The 21,315-nt window shown below is 45.6% G+C and overlaps 2 protein-coding genes across 3 annotated transcripts; both read left to right on the top strand.

Annotated features, from left to right (window-relative positions):
- Window positions 1-993: 993 nt before the first annotated feature.
- On the top strand, window positions 994-6,199 carry LOC136542139 (pyruvate dehydrogenase E1 component subunit beta-2, mitochondrial-like). The gene is made up of 14 exons (XM_066534441.1): window positions 994-1,253; window positions 1,356-1,436; window positions 2,130-2,210; window positions 2,298-2,324; window positions 2,433-2,495; window positions 2,588-2,674; window positions 3,233-3,358; window positions 3,777-3,910; window positions 3,988-4,060; window positions 4,300-4,365; window positions 4,705-4,743; window positions 4,849-4,973; window positions 5,045-5,159; window positions 5,963-6,199. Exons 1-14 carry the CDS (start codon window positions 1,215-1,217, stop codon window positions 6,029-6,031), a joined length of 1,125 nt encoding a protein of 374 aa, XP_066390538.1. The 5' UTR covers window positions 994-1,214; the 3' UTR covers window positions 6,032-6,199.
- Window positions 6,200-8,073: 1,874 nt separating this feature from the next.
- Window positions 8,074-20,992, top strand: LOC136542141 (uncharacterized protein At2g33490-like). Of its 2 annotated transcripts, XM_066534444.1 has the most exons (10): window positions 8,081-8,476; window positions 9,390-9,462; window positions 9,810-9,884; window positions 10,477-10,538; window positions 10,627-10,695; window positions 11,238-11,266; window positions 11,348-11,555; window positions 16,828-17,064; window positions 17,400-18,387; window positions 20,666-20,992. In XM_066534444.1, the coding sequence occupies exons 1-9, from the start codon at window positions 8,342-8,344 to the stop codon at window positions 18,384-18,386; spliced, it is 1,875 nt and encodes a 624-aa protein (XP_066390541.1). In that variant the 5' UTR covers window positions 8,081-8,341; the 3' UTR covers window position 18,387; window positions 20,666-20,992. The 2 variants fall into 2 exon arrangements, with proteins under 2 accessions (XP_066390542.1, XP_066390541.1); XM_066534445.1 differs by lacking the exon at window positions 16,828-17,064 and having other exon boundaries at window positions 8,074-8,476.
- The last annotated feature ends 323 nt before the right edge of the window (window positions 20,993-21,315 follow it).

The following is a 21,315-nucleotide window of genomic DNA, read 5'->3' on the forward strand; positions in this document are numbered from 1 at the left end:
TATTTATGTCTCTAAATAAATTAATTATAAAAATATATTCTATAATTAATCTAATGATACTCATTTTGTATCATGAATATTATTACTTTTATTTATATAAATTTAGTCAAAGTTTAAATTATTTAACTTCTTGATAACGAGAATTGTATTTTTTTTTGGAGGGAGGGGATAGAATCGTAGTGATCGCCGCCCTACCACGAATATTTCATAACACTTACTCTATCATAATATACAAGACATAATTATTATTTGCTCGAGTCCTATAAACGCAAGGCGTGGTATCTTTCTCTCTCGCACGTACATCCCTGCAGATACTAGTACTGTGAGAGAGAATTAATACGTTCTTTGGTCTTTATAAAAGCAGGAGGTACGTTTTGTATACTAGGACGAAGCGAGTAGCCATCAGCTTGTCTTAGGACATCTCAATGGAACTAGAAATGGCTGAAGTGATGCTGGGAAAGAGTACAAATAAAAAAAAAAGCTTGTACCACCCATGGCATACATAGATGAGTCAGGGAGAGCAGAGACCGTGAGCTTTTTGGGAAGCAAGCGAGCCTAGCAAGTTGTTGCTTTTTAGCAACATCTCTCCTACACGTTGGACGTGATGTCAGCTGGCGACGTCACCACCCTGTTGGGGACGCTCTTATCTTACTAAAGTGATTTCTCCTGGCTTCTCTTCACAAAACCAATATAAAGCATTACAAAACTGACACTGGAACTGTCCAAATTTTTCTAAAACAGTTTTAACTTCGTCAGCAAAGCTGCTCTGCATAACAAACTAGAGCTGGAGCCCTAAAACGGGCCCTGAAAAACAAGTTACCCATATTATTTACGTGGGCCAACTTGCGAGTGGCTCTGCTAGGCCGAGAAGGCCTTCTGCATTTCTGCCTGCTGGGCCAACGTCGTGCACACGCTCTCTGCAAAATCACACCACGCGGGGGCTTTACTTGCAAAAAAGCGCGCAAATAAAAATCTCACGCAGGAGACAAATCCACGCTTTCCTTCGCCTCCTCCATCCCGGTCGCGCGGCCAAGGCCAACGAACCAATCCCCCTACGGCCCACCTTCCTCCTCCCTGCTTGCCATCCTCCTCCCATCCCGGCAGGGCGTCTCATCCTCCCTCCTTTCCATCCCGCTTCTATCGCCGCCTCCAAGTCCAGGCCGCGTCGAATTCCTCCATCCACCGCGCCGGTCCGGTCGCTGAGGAGGAGGAGGATGCTGGGCGCCGCGAGGAGGCAGCTTGGATCCGGTCCCGTGAGTGCCGAACCAGGCTTTACCTCCGTGGGTTTCTGATCGCCTCGCGAGGTTCGATCTGTAACGGTGTTATTGTTTTTTTTTTGGTCTCTGTGTGTGCAGATGCTGGGACAGGTGTTACGAAGGCTCCGCCCAGCGGCGGCGGCTGAGGTGGCGAGGGGCTACTCCGCTGCGGCGAAGGAGGTGAGGCGCCGCTTGACCGAAACCTACCTTTTCATTTAACCGTGGAGCCGTGGAGGCGAGGAGGTTGTGTGTTGGTATTAGACGTCATGTAAATCGTAATTGTGTTGTCTTGTTTGTCAACCGGCGGCTAGAATGTAAACTAGGGGTAGGTGGTTTAAGCGGTGGAGACGTCTGGTTGCGAGTTTAGTTATTGCAGTAGTTGATATGATCCCATGAAGCAAATTGTTCATAGTTCGGTGATGGGTTGGTCGCTTTGTTATGGCAGTGGTTTGTGGGCCAAGGGAATGATTTAATGCTTTAATTTATGGCTTACATCTTAGTGGGATACACTTTGGTTTTGTGCGGTGCATGTTAGAGAAATGCTACTAGAATATATTCGTTGAAGTATCTTTTTGTGTGAGATTCCTGACAAGCTATATGTGGGAAAAACGGTTTTGCAATTCTTTGTGCCTTCTATATAGATGAAGCACGCTTGGTAGTTTCTAAATGTTAAAATTGTACATGGAGTTCATTTTATGTGTGATCAAATCATTGTATTTAGCTACATATTGTTATGCATTTTATGCTTTGTTTATTATTTCTTTTTTACCTTATTTCGTCCCTATGCCAGCACCCGCTAGTGTTTTATTCCCATACTGTAGTTTCTACATCTTTATGTGGCAAGTCATATACATTATTATTCTACATGTTCAGATGACTGTCCGTGATGCGTTGAACTCTGCACTGGATGAAGAGATGTCTGCTGATCCTTCCGTTTTTCTGATGGGAGAAGAGGTATTGCCTGGAAAAATTCTTGCTGCTGGTCTTTTCCCCCCTGTTCAGTGTCTTTTTTATAATTCATATTCCTACTCATTTGTGTAGGTTGGAGAGTATCAAGGTGCATACAAGGTTTGCAAAATTTCTAAGGATTAATGCTTTTGCTTTTATCTATCGGTAACGTAACACTGAAATCTTAAATCCTACCATTTTATAATATTCATTGGTGTCTTGTTGCAGATTTCTAAGGGCTTGCTTGACAAGTATGGTCCTGATAGGGTTCTTGACACACCTATCACAGAGGTGCACTATTAAAATCCTGAAACCATTGCTTTCAGGCTGCGTAAACATGATCACACAGGCACACACTTACTGCTTTCTCTTTGTACCCTCAGGCTGGCTTTACTGGCATTGGTGTTGGTGCAGCTTATCATGGTCTTCGGCCTATTATAGAATTTATGACATTTAATTTCTCGATGCAGGTCAGATTTTGATATTGGTAACGAATTAAAAGATTTTACTTGCTTGTCTTAAAGTATACCCTGGACGTCTGAGTGTACTATAATGGTCCGTGGTTGCTATGCAATACACCTGTCTTTAGAATTCTTAGTTATCTAAATTTTGTGTAGTCTTTGCAATACACATTTGCAAATTTGCCACTGATTTTAGTCTTCACAAGAATGCCACTCAAATGATAGTTCTGGTGGCATTTTTGCCATTTTCTAGTGGTAATCTTGCAGTAATAGTTCAAAGTAGTTCCAAATTTGCAAGTGCTCCCTAGCAAAACCATACTTTTTCTCCCACATTGATTGCAAATGATCCATAATTATCGAGAAATTTTATCAATTGCTGCTTGCATCAGTTCCTCATGCTTATTTTCCCTGAATTACTGTCAAAAGGCAACCGTTTATGCATGCTTAATTCATGTGACTGAGACAAGTAGTAGTTTCTATACTGATTTTTTCCCATTAATGTCATCCACCGAATTCAATGTTCCATATTTTGTGAAAAAACCTGAGTAATCTATACTGCATCTTCAGGCTATTGATCATATCATCAATTCAGCTGCCAAGTCAAACTATATGTCAGCTGGTCAGATATCTGTTCCTATTGTTTTTAGAGGACCAAATGGAGCTGCTGCTGGAGTTGGTGCTCAACACTCACAGGTTTGTCAGACGGAATTGCTCATGTAGTTATGTACTTATGTGTCTGATTATCATCCTTCTACTTCCTAATTTTTCATTTTTAATTGCCATCCTTTTCTGTGCTTGTTTGTATTAGTAATACTTGCCACTGTCAAGATGTCAATCCTTTGATGCTCTGTGAACCTGTTTGCAGCACTTCTATAAATTAACGGTGTAAAATAAACTGATAAGTTTTGAGCGAAATTACAAAATATTGCACAGCGAGTTACTTTACCATGTCTATATTGTAGGGAGCTGAGCAGTAGTTTTGTAATTGTTTCATTATGATCATGAGCTTTAATGATTACATAGTACCTGTTTTCATACATCTTTTTGCTAGCACCTTGATTATGAGATTATAACTGTACTATCATGAATTTACTAACTCAATTGTATGCAGTGTTATGCAGCTTGGTATGCACATGTTCCAGGACTTAAGGTTCTCACACCATACTCTTCAGAAGATGCCCGAGGCTTGCTCAAAGCTGCTATTAGGGATCCTGATCCTGTTATTTTCCTGGAAAATGAATTGCTGTATGTCAGTCTGATCTTGTTGAATCATTTTGCTAGCTACCTATCATTTTGCTGAGATGCTATCGTACCATTTGCAGTTATGGAGAATCTTTCCCAATTTCTGCTGAAGTGCTTGATTCTAGTTTTTGCCTACCAATTGGCAAAGCTAAGGTATGTTGTGTCTTGGGTGCATATGGGTGTATGGGAAGGAGGTTAGTTTAGGTAGGACTATTTCCACAAGTTTACCTTGGGACGGTTTTGAGTGGAGTTCCTATTGATGAACCACCTTGGGTGTAGAGATCAGATACATATATACGGAAGAATGCTTTCAAAATGGGTTTCCCCCATTTCCATTTCCGGATTATACTTGATATTATGTGCACTTTACTGTGGCCCTCATCTTTCTGTAGATAGAACGTGAGGGTAAAGATGTTACCATTACGGCGTTCTCCAAGATGGTTAGCTATGCTCTCCAGGTATGTCATGATGTACTTTATAAACAATGTAAAGGAGGATTAATTATTAGTCCATTATTTATTAATCATTACTCTATAGGTTGACAAATAATTAGCATGTGTTTCCCAAGATATGTTTACTTCTGTAGGAATTTGGATGTACTGCATCAATGCACTTTTGTTACTCATTAAACTGATCTACAAAGTTGTCTTTTTGAAAATTGTACTTTTGGTTTTTGTTCTAAGAGGGATATTTAGGTGACAGTTGGTTTTAGTAGTGCTTATGTCACTTGTCTATCTTCATTTTTCATCATAGTGGGCTGTTATTTTGGTGCATTCTCATGCTCAGTTTGTCTTCAGGCTGCAGAGATACTGTCCAAGGAAGGAATCAGTGCTGAGGTAATTCCTTTTGTAGGCGTTATAGTTTCACTTGTTCAGTATAGACATCTAGTTTTCTCCATATGCCATCTGTAGTACCTTACTTTTGGTTCATATTTGTTACAGGTGATCAACCTTCGATCGATCAGACCACTTGACAGAGCTGCTATTAATGCATCTGTCAGGAAAACCAACCGATTGGTGACTGTTGAAGAAGGGTTCCCCCAACATGGGATTGGTGCCGAGATATGGTTCTCTCTAACCCTTATCCTCTCACACATTTGTGTGTGGTTTCTAGTATTCTAACACATGTTTGTTGCAGCATGTCTGTTGTAGAAGAAAGCTTTGAGTACCTTGATGCACCAGTTGAGAGGATCGCTGGAGCTGATGTACCTATGCCCTATGCTGCCAACCTTGAGAGAATGGCTGTTCCACAGGTCCTCTTCCTTGCCTTCCATCCTAGATTTTTCTGTTAGCTCTTGTATACACTGCTCAAGACTGCTCACTCTTCCATGCTTCTTATGCTATTTATGATAACATGTCGTATCTTGTATCCCTAGTTTCATCTAGTTATTTATTTAACTTCATTTATGAATTGTATGTCCAATCCTTAGAAATTCCACCAGTGGCTAATTGTGTAAAAGATGGTGAGTAGTAGTCATAAAAAAATGTTTCCTTTGGAACCATCAAATGTGAATGGCATTTTACCATAACTTGGGTTGCATACGGCCACACTAAATCACAAATCAGATACTGCTGTCAGCTCCTGCATTTTTGCATACTTTGTGTAGCTGTTATCCGCCACCCGGATATGCCTGAAGGATTGTCCTGCCATGTTAAGGAGTTGGGTGGTTTCTTTGTCTGTCTAGTGCATACCAGGTAGCCATTGTGGTCAAAGTGGTCACACAGCATAATGTCGCTATTATTGGTTGGCAGCTTGGCTGTAATGCTTGATGCTATGCAGAAGACTGGAGACTAGTAAGAATTGGGTGTGGATCTTGTTTGGTAGTGGAATCACTCATTCGGGAGATAATTGGGGAGCTTTTTTTTTTGTTGCTGATGGAAAGCGAATATAATTTTTTGCTACAATGCTATACCTTACTTTTTAAACATGTCTGCATGAACGCTTATGTGCATATATTGCAAAATTCCCTGATTTGCTGCCATTTGTATTACTTTAGGCCACATTGATTTTGTTGTTGCCGTGGCTAACAGATTATACAGCTGTGCTTGGTTGCAGGTCGATGACATTGTGCGGGCAGCAAAGCGGGCCTGCTACAGGGCAGTACCAATGGCAGCAGCTGCCTGATTGGTGGACAAGCCTTTCTGTTTTCCTTCCCTCGGCTTTCGCTCAACATGTAGTATTCATAAGGTGCAGGCAAATTGGCCGGACCCCAGACTCCAAGCGAGCTAATTTTGTAGATCTGCCATGGTGTGATTTATTCCGTTAGTCCATATATGCTGCATTCTTCTGCTACGCTCTGTTCGTTTGGCTGATAAGCTATGGCTGAAAGTACTGTTGGCTGATTTGTTGTGAGAGAAAAATACTCAGCCTGTTCGCTTGCTCGTAAACGATCGTAAATTTTCAGCTGGGAACAGTGTTTTTCTCTCACACCAAACCAGCCAGCAGTAAATAATCCACGATACGATACGGCCTCCCGAACAGGCTGACTGTTCGTTGGCTGAAATAGTACGGCTTATAAGCCAAACGAACGTAGCGAAGTCCATTTGCTTTTCTATGATTTCTACACACGGCCAAATAATCTTGTTAAGGCCCTGATCGAAAGCAAAGTATCTTTTGTAACATGAAGTGTTTGGAAGCAACATACTTTATAGTTTTGAAAACCATGGTATTGCAAAAACTGTAGTCTTTTAGGAGTTCTATAAATAAACTCAACTTAGATCTCTCTTTTCTCTATCTTAAACGACAGTTTTGCATATCGATTCTAACACTGCAGATTTCCAATCCTACGGGTTTTTTTAATACAACAACACATGCAAACGTATCACATTGCATATTTTGCTACTTGGACCACGAGGCCAGTGGGTGGTAAACTAATCACGAAAACGATCGTGCATGCCTCCCTTTTGTTATCTGACTCAAATTAACATCTCGTAAAACGATCATGCATGCCACCCTTCTGTTATCTGCCTCAAATTAAAATCAGGGTATCTCTCTCTCTCTGAAATTAACATTAGGGGACACCAAAATGTGTTGCCATTCTGCTATCTTGTTAACTTGTACTCTAGGATTTGTTGGAGATTTCTGCATGGCTCTGTTCTTGCTGAGACCTCAAGACGAGCCCCCGCAAACAGAGTCCCGACGGTTCGATCTTGCCCGCGACAACGATCCCCCACCGACATGTTGGGTACGCGCGGTCCGCCAGTGACGGCGACCCTCGTCAGAAGGTCGTAGTACGGCGCAGCTAATCATGAAAACGCCCAAATGATGGTCCGGTCAAAAGACCGTGTGCTTAATTGGGCATGGATCCTGTGCCGGTAAGCATCAATCAGTGTAGTCGTAGCAGTATAATAATGGCACGTCCTCGTCACCGAACGCGTCCCAAACAACCAACTCGTGAGCCGTGAGACGAGGACGCCGCTGGCTGATTGGCATCGGATCTCGTTGAACGAAAAGATGGGTCAGACATGCCCATGCGATATTTGCAGTCCCATCCTTCTTTGCTTTCCGCAAACACTCCCTCTTTGACCGGACTGATTGGTTGCATAGCCAAAGAAGAATAGGATAGTCTCTGTTAGGAAAAAAAGATATAAAAAATTAAGAGAGCAAAGGCAAGATAAGAGAACAAAGGCATTAAGGCAACACCAACCTTTCTGCTCCGAAGAAAATATATTAGTGTGTGAAGCACTAGTAGGAGCGGTAGACTAGCACAAAGTTGGATCCTCCTCCCTGTCAGATCGAATGTTTAACACTAATTTAGAGTATTAAATATAGATTATTTAAACAACTAATTACATAAATTACAACTAATTTGTGAGATAAATCTATTAAGCCTAATTAGTACATGATTTGATAATATGGTGTTATAGTAAACATATGCTAATAATAGATTAATTAGTCTTAATAAATTTGTCTTGCGAATTAGTCACGATTTCTGTAATTAGTTTTATTATTAGTATGCGAATAACTAACTGATGTGATATATTTAGTCGTAGATCCCAACACCCCCTCCATAAGCAACGCCGACGGCTCTGTTTGACCAAACAAAGACCGGAGCAGCTACCAAAGCTTCATTGGAGGCAAGCAACCGAGAAAAAGATCATCTACATTTTCTTTTAATTAAAAAAATACTATGACTAATTAATTAATTAATGGCACATTAAAACAGTGCGCGGGCCGCGGGAGGGGAAGTAAAGAAAGCGCGCACCACCAGCGCAGCAGCACCTGGCGCACTCGAGCTCCCAAAAGGAGGAAAAGAATTCTCCATTTCCCCACTCCCTCTCCCGCTCGTCAGTGGGAGAGTGCGTGCGGGGCTAGCGCCGCTAGGGTTTCTTCCCCGCGAGCCCATCGCCATCGCCGGCCGGCCGAGGGCGATCTGGGGCTTGATCCGGCGCCCGCCCTGACTTGGGTTCGCGGGGCGCAAGGCGCGAGGAGGACATGAAGTCATCGCTGCGGAAGCTGCGGGGCTTCGCGCTGCAGCGCCACGAGCAGCGGGTGGACCGGGACCGCGGCGGCCGGGGCCACTCCGCCGCCGCCGCCACGGCGGCGGACGAGCTCCTCGCGGCTGCCCAGGTGTGTGGACCTTGCCTCTCCCTTTCGCTTCGTGGGCGGGCGAGCGAGCCGGGTGGGCGGGTCAGTCGGTTGCGGCTGTGGAGATCTCGCGCCTCGCGGGGGAGCTCCGGTTCGGCTTCTGGTTTTCGCAGCAGCCGCTGCGGTCTGCTGGATTCCGCGCGATTGGTTTTGATGGCCGGTTCATAGTTCGGTGGTTGGTGTGTGAGAGTCTAGAGCATCGTCGTCATGAGGATTGCATAGAAATTCTAGTGTCCGGATCTGTGCTCAATTTGACAACACACGGCTGGACATCGTTGGGATTCCACGGGGAGGAATGAGCTTTGTTTTGGGGTTGTTTCCTGGTGCTGTGGGAATCGTCCGCTCACTTTTGGTTTAGCATATTCTTGAAAGAGAATTTCCTTTGATCTGCTAGTGGCGTGATTTCAGCTCAGCTTCTGTGGTTACTTGGCAGAGTCATGTTTGCTTTGGTTTTCATGCATTTTCTCCTGTTCAGTGAGGTGGTAATCGACTAATCGAGCGATTATCATGCATTGATGGTTGTGTGCGCTTTGGTGCGAGATGCATTTAAGCATTAGGCAAGTCTTTCTGCACTAGCGTAGTGGGGCAGCCAGCAGAACTCGTGATACTTCTGAATTCCTTGCAGTAAATGAAGGTGTCATTTTGCTTAATTGGGATCTTGTCTAATCTATTTGGATCTGCCAAATGGGTTTGTCAGAAGTCTTCAATTGTTCAAAATTGAACTATTTTGTGTGGGTGTCCTGAATAACAAAAACAGTGATAACCTAGTCCTGCTGTTTACCAGCTGTATAGCTTCATCAGAATACCATAATGGATGATGTTAAAACTTCTCTTGTTTTAAATTCTAGGTCTGCTTCCTGCTAGTTTTGTTCTGAATTGTTGCTTTCTTTGACAGGATATGGCAGATATGAGGAGCTGTTACGATAACTTGCTTTCTGTTGCTGCAGCAATTGCAAATAGTGCATATGGTAATTTTCTTGTCTAAAGCCTCCCCCTCTTCCCGAGACCCTTAATTAAGTCCATTTTTTTTTTCTTATATATGTCCAATGGCATTTCATGGAAATATTAGTTATTGGCTATGTTTTCTTTTATGTTTATTACTTAGGTTTCAACATTGTATTTTAATATAAAATAGCAATCGGCCGTCTCTCTAAAGATCATGCTGAACATATTTAGAACCTATTTCTCCTAATGATTTACTTAATCAAGCAGGAAATGCAAATCTTAAACACCTTAATTTCACCTAGCCGACATTGTGTAACCTCACTTCATTTGTATTTGTGAAATATTAACGTATAGATGGCGTTATATGCAGAGTTCTCTGAAGCACTTCAAGAAATGGGAACTTGTTTGCTTAAAAGAGTTACGCCAAATAAGGATGGAATAAATGGTAATTATATCATGTCTTCTTTTTTCTTTGTGAACATGCTTGTTTTGGTTATTGATGGCAATGCATGTTCATCATTATAATGCTTATTCTAGATTATGATAGATTATTGTCGTTAACTCATTATCCTGAGGGTTTCAAAGCTATTAACTTGATATTCAGAAAGTCTTATACCAATGCCTGTATGGGGTCTCATATATCTATAAAGTTTTGGAGTCTCTTGTATAAATTTCCAGTCCTTTTGTAAGTGGTGCAATTACTCTAGAAAAGGCATTTGTGTTTGGATGATATTGTTAACCCTCTTGTGATTGTTTGTCACAAAAAGGAAAAAAAAAGCCATGCTACAAAAGCTAAGTTAAACAACCTCATGTAGCTGCAGTTAGGCTCTTCAAGGAGAATGAGAGTGAGTTAACAGAAAAAAAATTGCACTACACATCTTCACTTCTGGTCACTAGACTGTCTCATTGAGAAAAAAAGACAAAGAGATGACAAAAATGTGAAATATGTCCCCTCCTAATGTTTTCTGAATATGTCTTGCATCTTTTAATTGCTGCTCAATTTTCTGTTTATTTCTTACATATAACTTATCTCCCAGATAAAGTTTTGCTGTTGCTTGGGAAATCACAATGTGAACTTCGGAAACTTGTAGATAGTTATGTAAGTTTCTAATTGCTTATTTGTTTAACTTGCTAGTTGATATACTATAATCATCTGCTGCTGATTCATACAACTACCTTTTTCGTAGCGTGTGCATGTTAATAATACCATCACCACTCCATCGCTGTCGCTTCTTAATGAGCTTCAAACTGTGGAGGTATGATCTCTCATGCTGGTGCTTCTAGGCGTTATGTGCAGGCTTATATTTTCTTTTTCTTATTGTTTAGGTTTATGCACTTTATCAAGTTTGCTATTTTCAGCACCTTTTCATCCTGCCTGTGGCCTTCTAAGCATATAATAGAAATGAGCTCCCTGTTTACTCAAGAATGGAGAAAGTTAGTAGTTTGGGCGATGTTTACTTGCAAATCCACGTATTGGTATGTGCTTTATGTAGTCAAATGCTCATATCTGTACCATGGTCCCTGGACTATAAAATAATCTTTGACAAATGTAATACTGATTTATATTTACAAATAGGCTCACAGTTTCCAGTATACTTACAGTACCTAGGTTTATCAAAAGGCATGACAAGCAAACATGGCCTTGCTAATCAAATTTCTAATTTGCATCCAGTTTATTTATGTATGCTGCTGGTCGATGCCTTTGTTTCTTGAGTTAAAAGTATTCATTCTTTTAAGAGCTTTAGTTCTATGCCCATCAGACAACTATGTGTGATTAGTAGAGTATTTCCCATTGCAGGAAATGAAGCGCCAATGTGATGAAAAAAGGTATGATATTTGTACAAAATTCACCCATTTTTTTGTTTTGTTTTGTTGACGTGAATTTTGAAGCTCCAATACTCCTTTCAGAGAATTGTACGAATTCATGCTAAATGCGCAGAAAGAAAAGGGAAGGTCTAAGAATGCTAAAGGTGATAATGGAGCATCGGAGCAATTGAAACAAGCTCAGGAAGATTATCAAGAGGAAGTAACTCTTTTTCTATTCCGGTTGAAATCATTGAAGCAAGGACAATTCCGAAGTCTTTTCACACAAGCTGCTCGCCATCATGCTGCACAGGTGCACATCTGGTCGCTTATAAATTCTCTCTGTTGGTCCCTCGCCTCCCTGCACAGGTAAGCAACTTGCTTACCAGCACACACACTCACTATGTCTAGAGGTAGAAGAAGGGGTTGAGCTCAAGCGCACACACACAGCACAAGCACCAACGCTGGCCAGAGCTCTGCTCTTTTGGTTTGTGGCAACTGAACTACCTTTTTTCATTTCTTAGTGGTAGAGTATATACAACTCATGTACCAACTATAAGGTACACATGAGCATGGCTGAGTACAACCCCAACTACTACTAGTACTAGCAGTACAATTCCTACCTCAGCCCACTACCAAGATATGGCTGGTGTATTAGCTACCAACTAATGTACCAGTGGTGGCCTATTGCCCTACTCCTAGAGCAACTAGGACAACAGAGAATGACCTATTGCCAAATCAGCTGTGCAGCAAACAAAGAGAGAGAGAGAGATCAGCGGCAGATTATGTCTTACAATTCTTCCCCTAATCCTGCTGCTAACCCAAAGCCTTGACCTCATTCATGCCAATCATCTTCCTCAGCTCCATGAACCGCAGGCGCCCGAGTGACTTGGTGAGGATGTCAGCGAGCTGTCTGTCGGTCTCGACAAACTAGATGACGATCTGCCCTCCATCAACGCAGTCCCGGAGGAAGTGGAACTTGATGTCGATGTGCTTGCTCAGGATTCTTGGCGAGGGCGATGGCGGGCTGATTGTCCACCATCAGAGTTGGCGGGTGAGCTTCCTCGCCGGTCAGCTCGCCCAGCAGCCGGCGCAACCAGACAGCCTGGCACGCCCCCATGGCCGCTGCGACGTACTCCGCCTCACACGTCGACAACACCACAATCTTCTGCTTCAACGATTGCCAGGCGATGGGGGCTGCTCCAAGGAAGACAAGCACACCAGAGGTGCTCCGTCGCCCGCCATGTCTGCGTCGCTGAAAACAGTGAGCTCCGGCTCACCTTCCTTTGCCTTGGGGGGTGCCACACTGAAGACCGTGAGCTGCAGCCCACCCTTGCCGCCACTCTTGGCGAGGATGATCGCTTGATCTAGCGTCCCCTTGACGTAGCGCAACAACCTTTTCACCGCCGTCTAGTGATCCTCACGCGGTTCCTCCATGAACCGACTAACATACCCGACCGCGAATGCGATGTCCGGCCGAGTATGCGTGAGGTAGCGCAGCCCGCCGACGATGCTCCGGTAGCGCATCGCGTCCACCTTCGCCGCCGTGTTGTGCTTGGACAGCTTCAGCCGCTCCTCCATTGGAGTTGCGCACGGCTTGCACTCCGCCATGCCGCTACGCTCCAACAGCTTCTCCGCATAGGCGCGCTGGCCTAGGGAGTTGCTCTCCTTCCCTTGCCTCACCTTGATGCCGAGGTAGTAGTAGAGCGCGCCAATATCGCTCATCTTGAACTGAGCCGCCATCTCGCGGTTGAATGCTTCAGTGTCTTCCACTCGCGCTCCAGTGACGATCAGATCGTCCACATACATGCCGACAACGAGCTCCTCCTTCCCCCGTCGCTGTGTGTAGTTCGTGTGCTCTGTGGCGCAGCGAGTGAACCCAAGCTCGCCTAAAGTGGCGTCGAGCTTGGCGTTCCACGCCCTTGGAGCTTGCTGAAGCCCGTAGAGCGCCTTGCGCAGCTTGAGCACCTTGTGCTCAGCGCCCTTGACGGCGAAGCCCGGAGCTTGCTTGACGAAGACCGTCTCCGCGAGCTCGCCGTTTAGGAACGCAGAATTGACATCGAGGTGGTGGACACGCCAATCCTTCGCTGCTGCCATGGCCAACAGCAAGCGAACGGACTCCATGCGGGCGACAAGCCGAGCCTTGTACTTGACAATGGCGCCGCACTCGTCCCGCTTCACCTTGTAGACCCACTTCAACCCGATCGGCCTGCAGCCCACCGGTGGATCCACCAGCTCCCATGTCCCATTGTCCTCGATCGCCCTCATCTCCTCCAACATCGCCTGGCGCCAATTGGCGTTGCGTTCAGCCACTGTGAACGTCGGTAGCTCCTCTGCGCTGACAAGGAGTACCTTTGGGTCATCCAAAAGCCGGCTAGCCAGCCCTGGAGCTCCCCCCTCGCTGACAATGTTGTCCACCTGCCTGAACCGAACCTCCTTGCCGTCATGGAAAGCATCCACGAACTCGTCGATGTCGGTGGGTGGTGATGCGAACTCCAGTGGGGGTGTCCCCTGTGCTGCCGTCGCAGGGGACTGTGGTGGAGGTGAATGCGTTGCTGCTGGTGGAGACTGCTCTCCAGCAGCAGCCTGCTCTCCAGCGCCATCATCTCCTCCTTGGATCACCAGGTGCTCGACAGCAAATGTGCTGCTGACACCAGCAGCTTCCCCGGCGCATTGATCCTCCCAATCCCAAGCAGCCATCTCGTCGAACACTACATCCCTAGAGACCACCACCTTGCCTCCGTTGGGATCATAGAGCCGATAGGCCTTGCTGCCCTCCTCATAGCCCAACAACACCATGGGTGTGCTTCTATCCTCCAGCTTGCCGAGGTGGGGCTTTGTGTTCTTGACATGGCCAATGCAGCCAAATGTCCTGAGGAAGGACACATTCGGCTTGCGTCCATGCCAAGCCTCGAACGACGTCTTGCCCTTCAGGGCCTTCTTGGTGGGCGCGCGGTTGAGGATGAACACCGCCGTGGTCACCGCCTCTCCCCAGAACTCCGCCGGCATCTTCTTAGCCTTCATCATCGACCACCGTCTGGTTGCGCCTCTCCACCACGCCATTCTGCTGCGGCGTGTACGGCGCGGTGTGGTGGCGCACCACACCTTGATCCGCGCAGTACGCTGCAAACTCTATAGAGGTGAATTCGCCGCGATCAGTCCGCAACACGCGCAGCTTCTTGCCGCTCTTCGCCTCCGCGCGCGCCTTGAACTTCTTGACCGCCTCCGCCGCTTCGTTCTTGCTCGTCAGGAGCTGCAGCCACATGAACCGGCTGCAGTCGTCCACGAGCAAGATGAAGTACTTGCGGCCTCCATGCGTCGCCGACGTGATCGGCCCACAGAGATCACCATGGACCAGCTCGAGGGCCTCCGCCCCGCGATACTTCGCTGTCTTCGGGAATGGCAACCTCCTTTGCTTTTCAGCCAAGCAGCTGTCACATAGCTCGCCGGCGTGCTCGATGTGAGGCAGCCCAGTCACCATCTTCTCCAGCTGACCAAGAGCGTCGAAGCTGAGATAGCCATACCGGGCATGCCACAGCCACCGCTCCTCCGTGCACCGTGCAGCTAGGAAGATGGGCTGCTCCACCTTCAAGTCGAGCAGGTACAGCCGGTTCCGAGATCTCTTCACCTTGGCGAGAAGGCGCTGCTCCCGGTCCTTGATCTTGAGGATGCCATCCTTGATCAGCACCTCACTGCTGCGCTCGTCCAGCTGTTCGATGCTGATGATTCTCGAGCGCAGCTGGGGGATGTAGTAGGCGTCCGTCAGCGCGCGGTGCTTGCCGTTCTGGCACCGGAAAATGATGGTGCTGCGCCCTCGGATCGCCACCCTTGAGCCGTCACCAAACCTCACTGTCCCGGTCACGTTGCCGTCGAGCTCGGAGAAGGCCGCCTTGGAACTCGTCATGTGGTTGCTGGCGCCGGAGTCCAGATACCACCGCTGCTCCTGCTCGCCGCCCACACGTCCGAGGTGGACTTGGGCGTGCGGCTCGTCGAGGTTGACAGCCTTCAGAGCCTTCCCGTGCTCCTGTACCGCCATCACCTCTCCCTTCTCCTTGGCCTCAAAGTCGTGCAATGCACAGAACGTCGCCATCAGGAGAGTGGCCTCATCATCATCGTTAGCCTACGCCAAATGAGCCTCGGTCTTCTTCTCCTGCTTGCGATTTGGGCACTCCTTTGCCCAATGGTCTGTCTTCCCGCAGCGCCGGCAGGCGTTGGGGTCGATCTTCTTCTTCGAAGAAGCCTTGCCGCGGCGCTTGCTGTCGCCACCGCGGCTGGAGAAGGCTTTCCCGGATTTATTCTCCTCCATCCGGGCAGCCCACTCCTGTGTCAGCAGCAGCTTGCCGCTGTCCGTCGTTGCTGTGGCCTGCTCCATGCGCTCGTCCACCGCCCACAGACGGCCGATCACATCCTCAATGGTGAGGGTGGACAAGTCCAGCATCGTCTCTATGGAGAGAGCGATCTGGATGTACTTCACCGGCACGGAGTGGAGGTACTTGGAGACCGCTTCCTCTTCGTTGATGGTGACGCTGTGGCTCCCCAGCTTGCTGATGACCGACTGTAGGTGGAGGGAGAAGTCCTCCACCGATTCACCATCGCGGAACTTGAGGTTGGCGTACTCCTGCTTCAGCAGCTGGGCCGTCGCCTTCTTTGCGCGGTTAGAACCGACGCGCATTGCAGCAATGGCCTCCCACGGCTCCTTAGCAGTTTTCTTCGCCCCCAATGGCACCCTGTACTTCGTCAGCACAGCAGCGAGGATAGCCTCCTTCGTTGACATGTCTTCTTCGTTGTCGGTGCCCTTGTCAATGGCGTTCCAGAGCCGTCGGGCTCTGAGCTTGACATTCATGGTCACCGCCCACTCGCCATAGTTGGTGCGAGTCAGCGTCGGCCAACTGGTGCCGCTGACCTCCCGCACTGTGCGCATGACGACCTCCTGTCGTGGCTGGGCAGCCCTAGCAGCACTGTCGCCTCCCGCAGCTCCGCTGCTGTCGCCCGTCTCCGAGCCAGGTGCCATCGCCGGCGATTAGTCCCGTGACGCAGGCGAACCTGTATGGCTCTGATACCACTTGTTGGTCCCTCGCCTCCCTGCACAGGTAAGCAACTTGCTTACTAGCACACACACTCACTCACTATGGCTAGAGGTAGAAGAAGGGGTTGAGCTCAAGTACACACACATCACAAGCACCAGCGCTGGCCAGAGCTCTGCTCTTTTGGTTTGTGGCAACTGAACTGCCTTTTTTCATTGCATAGTGGTAGAGTATATACAACTCATGTACCAACTATAAGGTACACATGAGCATGGCCGAGTACAGCCCCAACTACTCCTAGTACTAGCTGTACAATTCCTACGTTAGCCCACTACCAAGACATGGCTGATGTATTAGCTACCAACTAATGTACCAGTGGTGCCCTATTGCCCTACTTCAACAGCAACTAGGACAGCAAAGAATGACCTATTGCCAAATCAGCTGTGCAGCAAACAAAGAGAGAGATCTGCAACAGATTATGTCTTAGACTCTCCTTTCCTTCTTTATGGCAATCTGTCTGGAAACTAATTTGGTGAAACATAATTGTATCATGTGAACCAGCTAAATTTGTTCAGAAAGGGGGTCAAGTCCCTTGAGGCTGTAGAGCCACATGTTAGGCTTGCTGCTGAGCAGCAACACATTGATCATCAGTTCAGCGCACTTGAGGAAGAGGATTACCTTGTTGAGGATGAGAATGATGAAGATTACAATGACAGTCATGATGGAGAGTTGTCTTTTGATTATGGAGAAAATAAGGAAGCTGAGGAATCTGGCAACGCTTCTAGGAATCATACAGAGGTACTAACATAGCTTGTTATTAAATTGTGGTCAAATATCCTACTGAACGATATGGAACACTGCTTGATGTTCAATGCCAACAATGACCCTGCCAACATGATCCTCAGTTGTTCTAGTATAGTACTGTTATATCCTATCATTTTATGCTGTATATGTTTATGACAAATGTCACGAGCACAGCATTAGATTTAGTTATTTATTAGTCAATCATCCTTAGCTAGTGGATAATGGTAAATGGGAAGGTTCAAAATGAAGCCGACTCAAGTATGTATTTTAACTTCTTTTTTTCCCCTTTACCATTGACTGTTTCTTATCCGACTTTATGATTTCTGCAGGAATTTTTTAACAGAAGCAAAGAAGAGTATTCTTCTGTGCCACATGAAAGACAAAGAATTGTAAGTCAGTCAGCACCACTTTTTCCTGAGAAAAAGCTCAATACAGAAGAGAGAATAAAAGATTTGCGGCGTTCTGCGACAAGGAAGTTAAATACTTATGTTTTGCCTACTCCAAATGATGTTCGAGCTACTTCTCAGATAGCATCAGGAAATCCTACTTCTGGACCTCTTGAGAGCAAAGGTGCCTTCCATTCATCTCCACTCCACCCATCTGCAGACATAAGAGATTTGAGAGACAATAAACTACCTAGTCCTACAAGATTGTCTAATGTACAGTCTGTGCTGAAAGAGAGCAATACCAATACAGCAGAAACAAGGAAAGTACTCCCAGTGGGTGATCTGGCTTTACCTGGCTATTATGAATTGAAGACTTCTGACAACAAAAAAGTGAAAAGAGGGTCATTTTCTGGCCCAATAGCTTCCAGACCACGGTCAACAGAGAACATTGATGTTATTTCTGCAGTGCCCAGGCATAGCTCTGCACATCAGCCAGTGCACATAAGAGTATCCCCCGGCAACTCGCCACCACCCATTTCCTCACCAAAGATCAAGGAACTTCATGAGCTTCCTCGACCACCTGTTAATGCATCAAAAAATACAGCATTTCCCAGTTTAGTAGCCCACTCCGCCCCTTTGGTACCAAATCCTGCATCTTTGACACCCAAAGTTCAAGATCATTTTAGGGCAAGACAAACGCTGCCAAGTACTGCTTCACCTTTACCAGCTCCACCGCCTGGATCTATAGCCCGCAGTTTTTCTATACCTTCTAGGGGGAGAGCATCAGGTATTTCAGACAGTAAAGAGACAGAAGATCAGCAAGACAAGGGAGCTGCCAGAATGAGCCTTTCTTCTGTTCCATCAGCACAAACATTCTTGGAAGATCGTCAGCAGTTGTCAGCAGCTGCTGAATCGGTTAGCAAAACATAGGGTGAGTTTTCACTACCTGTGATGTTATAACCTCACAGTTTTTTAACATTGGTGCACCTGCAGCCTCCACAGAAGCTGTTGTTCTATGTTCATTGATCATAATAATAATATTTGACGAAGTTGAATAATCCTTTTTTAAGAAAAAAAATGCAAAATAGATGCAAAGCTGACATTCCTATGTGAGGGAAACAAGCAATATGCATGATTTAGGTTGGGTTGTATGAGCTTCTACCAGCAGTTGGAAGTTCTCATTGGTCATGACAGAAGGCATAACTGTATTTTCATATTTTTTAGACCAAAGGCATTGGCCCTGCTTATATTGAAAGCATACTAAGGTAACTGCTGGGGATACCAGCTTACAGTTTAGCATAAGCAACTACAAGTTTTAGAAAGATAGACATAACCGCGCCATAACAGAAGCGGCTCAGGCAGAAATAAAAGAAAGACAAGAACTTTAGACTTCATATGCGCCTTGGTCACCAACGAATTCAGACAAACACCTCTAAAGTGCCTGGGATCCATACACCCACATCTTCCTTCTCCAGATGTAGCCATCTTCAGGTCAACAGCTTCACCACGCCTTCAGTCCCTCCTGCAGCTTCAGTATGGTATCCTCCATCATCAACACCTCTTGTGGCTTCAGCAACTTCTTCCACTGTGATAAGAAACCCAAAACTTTGTAAGCAATTGACTTAGGAGATTTGATTAGATGATTGTTGAAAACCCAGTCATTCCTAGTCTTCCATAGACTCCAGGCCACCCCTGCTAGAATGAAGAAAGCAATGAAAATATTCTTTTGACCCAACCCAACACCCATCTTATTCTCATAATCTTGGAGTGAGGTGGGTCTTTCAGTCCACCTCATACCAATCCTAACCCACACCCAGATGATCTGTGCAATATTACAATTGAAGAACAGGTGGTTCCTAGTTTCTAATTTCCCACAGTATTTGCTTCTCTGACCCTTTGCCTTTCCTAATCTTCAGTTGTTCACCAGTGAGTACTCTGTGATGCCATAACATCCAAAGAAAAATCTTGATCTTGAGGGGCAGCTTTACTTTCCACATCCCTGTCATCCTCAAATCAACTGTGCCACTATGTTTCATAAACCTGTATAGAGATTTGGTTGAGAATTTGCCAGAAGTTTCAAGTGCCCAGACAACAGTGTCTTCCTCTTCTGAAAAAACTGCTAACTCTAAAGCCTCCTGCAGTTCATTCCACTCAGCCACCGCATCATTACCTAATCTTCTTAAATCCAAATTCCACTCCACCTCTTTTAGTTCCATCACAGACCAGTCCTGTTGTCTACTGATCCTAAACAGTTTTGGGAATTTAATTTTAAGTGGACAGTTCCCCAACCACACATCATGCCAAAATCTGATCTTCTTTCCATTGCCTAATCTCCACTTTGTCCCTCTCTCATACCATTCTCTAGCCTTCCCCAAACCTTGCCAGAACTGAGAGGCACCCCTTTGGTTGGTTTGACAGAAGCTTCTGTCCTTTAGGTATTTTCTTCTAAGCACCTCTAGAGCCATACACTTATCACCTCTATCAAGTCTGAAAATCCACTTAGCCAGCAACACAGTATTCATGGTTCTGGTATCCACAAATTCAAGACCTCCAAATTCTTTGGGTACTGCCAGAGCTTCCCACTTAATCATATGGTATTTCTTTTTGTTGCCAACCCCTTCCCAGAGAAATCTGCCTCTAGCAGTGTCCAGCCTCTTATGAGTACCCTCATGCAACCAATAGAACCCCATTGAATACATAGGGATGCTAGTTAAGCTTGAGTTTATGAAGATGGATCTACCACCATGAGACGATTGCATTTCCAAGTCTCTAATCTCTTTTCAACCTTATTAGCAGAGATACTGAGCTCCTCGTTAGATAACCTCTTGTAGCTTATTGGAAGACCTAAATATTTCATAGGGAAATGTCCAAGCTTACAGTTGAAGGAATTAGCTATCTCTTCTGCTTCCACCTCATTAATGCTCAGAGTAAACACCTCTGACTTGTAGTTTATTTTGATGTCTGACACCTCCTGATAGCTGTATTTTCATGTGTAACGTAACTTTGCAATTTTTTCTCCATGTAGTTCATCAATTCCCTTGGATTCTGCAAACATATAAATCACAGGGCCCCAGCATATAAGAAATACACCAAACATGTCTTTCTGCTTTAACCAAAAAACTAGCTGTAGACACCTGCTTGGTGGCTTGCTAATCAACAGCACGGTACTGCAATGTTGGACTGACCTTTCTATTACCTTCCATGTGCAGAGTATTCAGTGTGAAGGTGGATTATTATCATTATCAAGCGGCTTGCTCTTCCTGGAAGAATGTTGTACATATTAGCATGTGAACTCTGGCCAGTATCGCGGAAGTAGTTGATGTTTCGCGTGCCCTTTGGTTAAGATGTAGTCTGTGCAAATAATGGGTTTGCGGAAATATAAGCCCCATCTTTCTCACCGATTGATTGATTGATTGGCGCGAGATTTGTTGTTGTGCCCTTGAACTTGTTTGCCTTGAAGCGAGTTCAGAGTGCCATCTGTTTTCTGCAGCTTATGTAATTATCACCTGGTTTCCCGTGCTTATGTAATTAATTATCATCTGTTTCACCACCCAAAGGGCTGTGTTGTATTGGCTCTACATAGCCCTGGGTTTGGCTCCACAATTGCTTCTACTTGACTCGTTGGCTAACAGCAAAAGTTTTGCCAGTTATGTTCTCCTTTTTGACCTCGTGAACCATTTGGGATTCAGATAAATTTATGCTCAGCGTGTACAGATGTATGCTGCACTACCGTACAGTACAGAGGCATCCAGAGCAGCAGAATGACCCTGTTAGACAGGCATCTGCCAAAAGCATAACCTGCGAGTCCACGGACGTGCAGAAAAGAAGCGCATAACATCCACATTCGACATCCACCGAA

This window comes from Miscanthus floridulus, chromosome 3, assembly GCF_019320115.1.
Source record: "Miscanthus floridulus cultivar M001 chromosome 3, ASM1932011v1, whole genome shotgun sequence".
Lineage (NCBI taxonomy): Eukaryota > Viridiplantae > Streptophyta > Magnoliopsida > Poales > Poaceae > Miscanthus > Miscanthus floridulus.

What these genes read in the sequence shown, in the direction of transcription:
- LOC136542141 (XM_066534444.1), top strand. Translation starts at nt 8,342, where the DNA reads ATGAAGTCATCGCTGCGGAAGCTGCGGGGCTTCGCGCTGCAGCGCCAC. An exon ending in AAATAAGGATGGAATAAATG is followed by an intron (nt 9,885 to 10,476) that starts GTAATTATATCA and finishes CTTATCTCCCAG; the next exon opens with ATAAAGTTTTGCTGTTGCTT. An exon ending in ATGAGCTTCAAACTGTGGAG is followed by an intron (nt 10,696 to 11,237) that starts GTATGATCTCTC and finishes TTCCCATTGCAG; the next exon opens with GAAATGAAGCGCCAATGTGA.
- LOC136542139 (XM_066534441.1), top strand. Translation starts at nt 1,215, where the DNA reads ATGCTGGGCGCCGCGAGGAGGCAGCTTGGATCCGGTCCC. An exon ending in GGCAGCTTGGATCCGGTCCC is followed by an intron (nt 1,254 to 1,355) that starts GTGAGTGCCGAA and finishes CTGTGTGTGCAG; the next exon opens with ATGCTGGGACAGGTGTTACG. An exon ending in CATTTAATTTCTCGATGCAG is followed by an intron (nt 2,675 to 3,232) that starts GTCAGATTTTGA and finishes CTGCATCTTCAG; the next exon opens with GCTATTGATCATATCATCAA.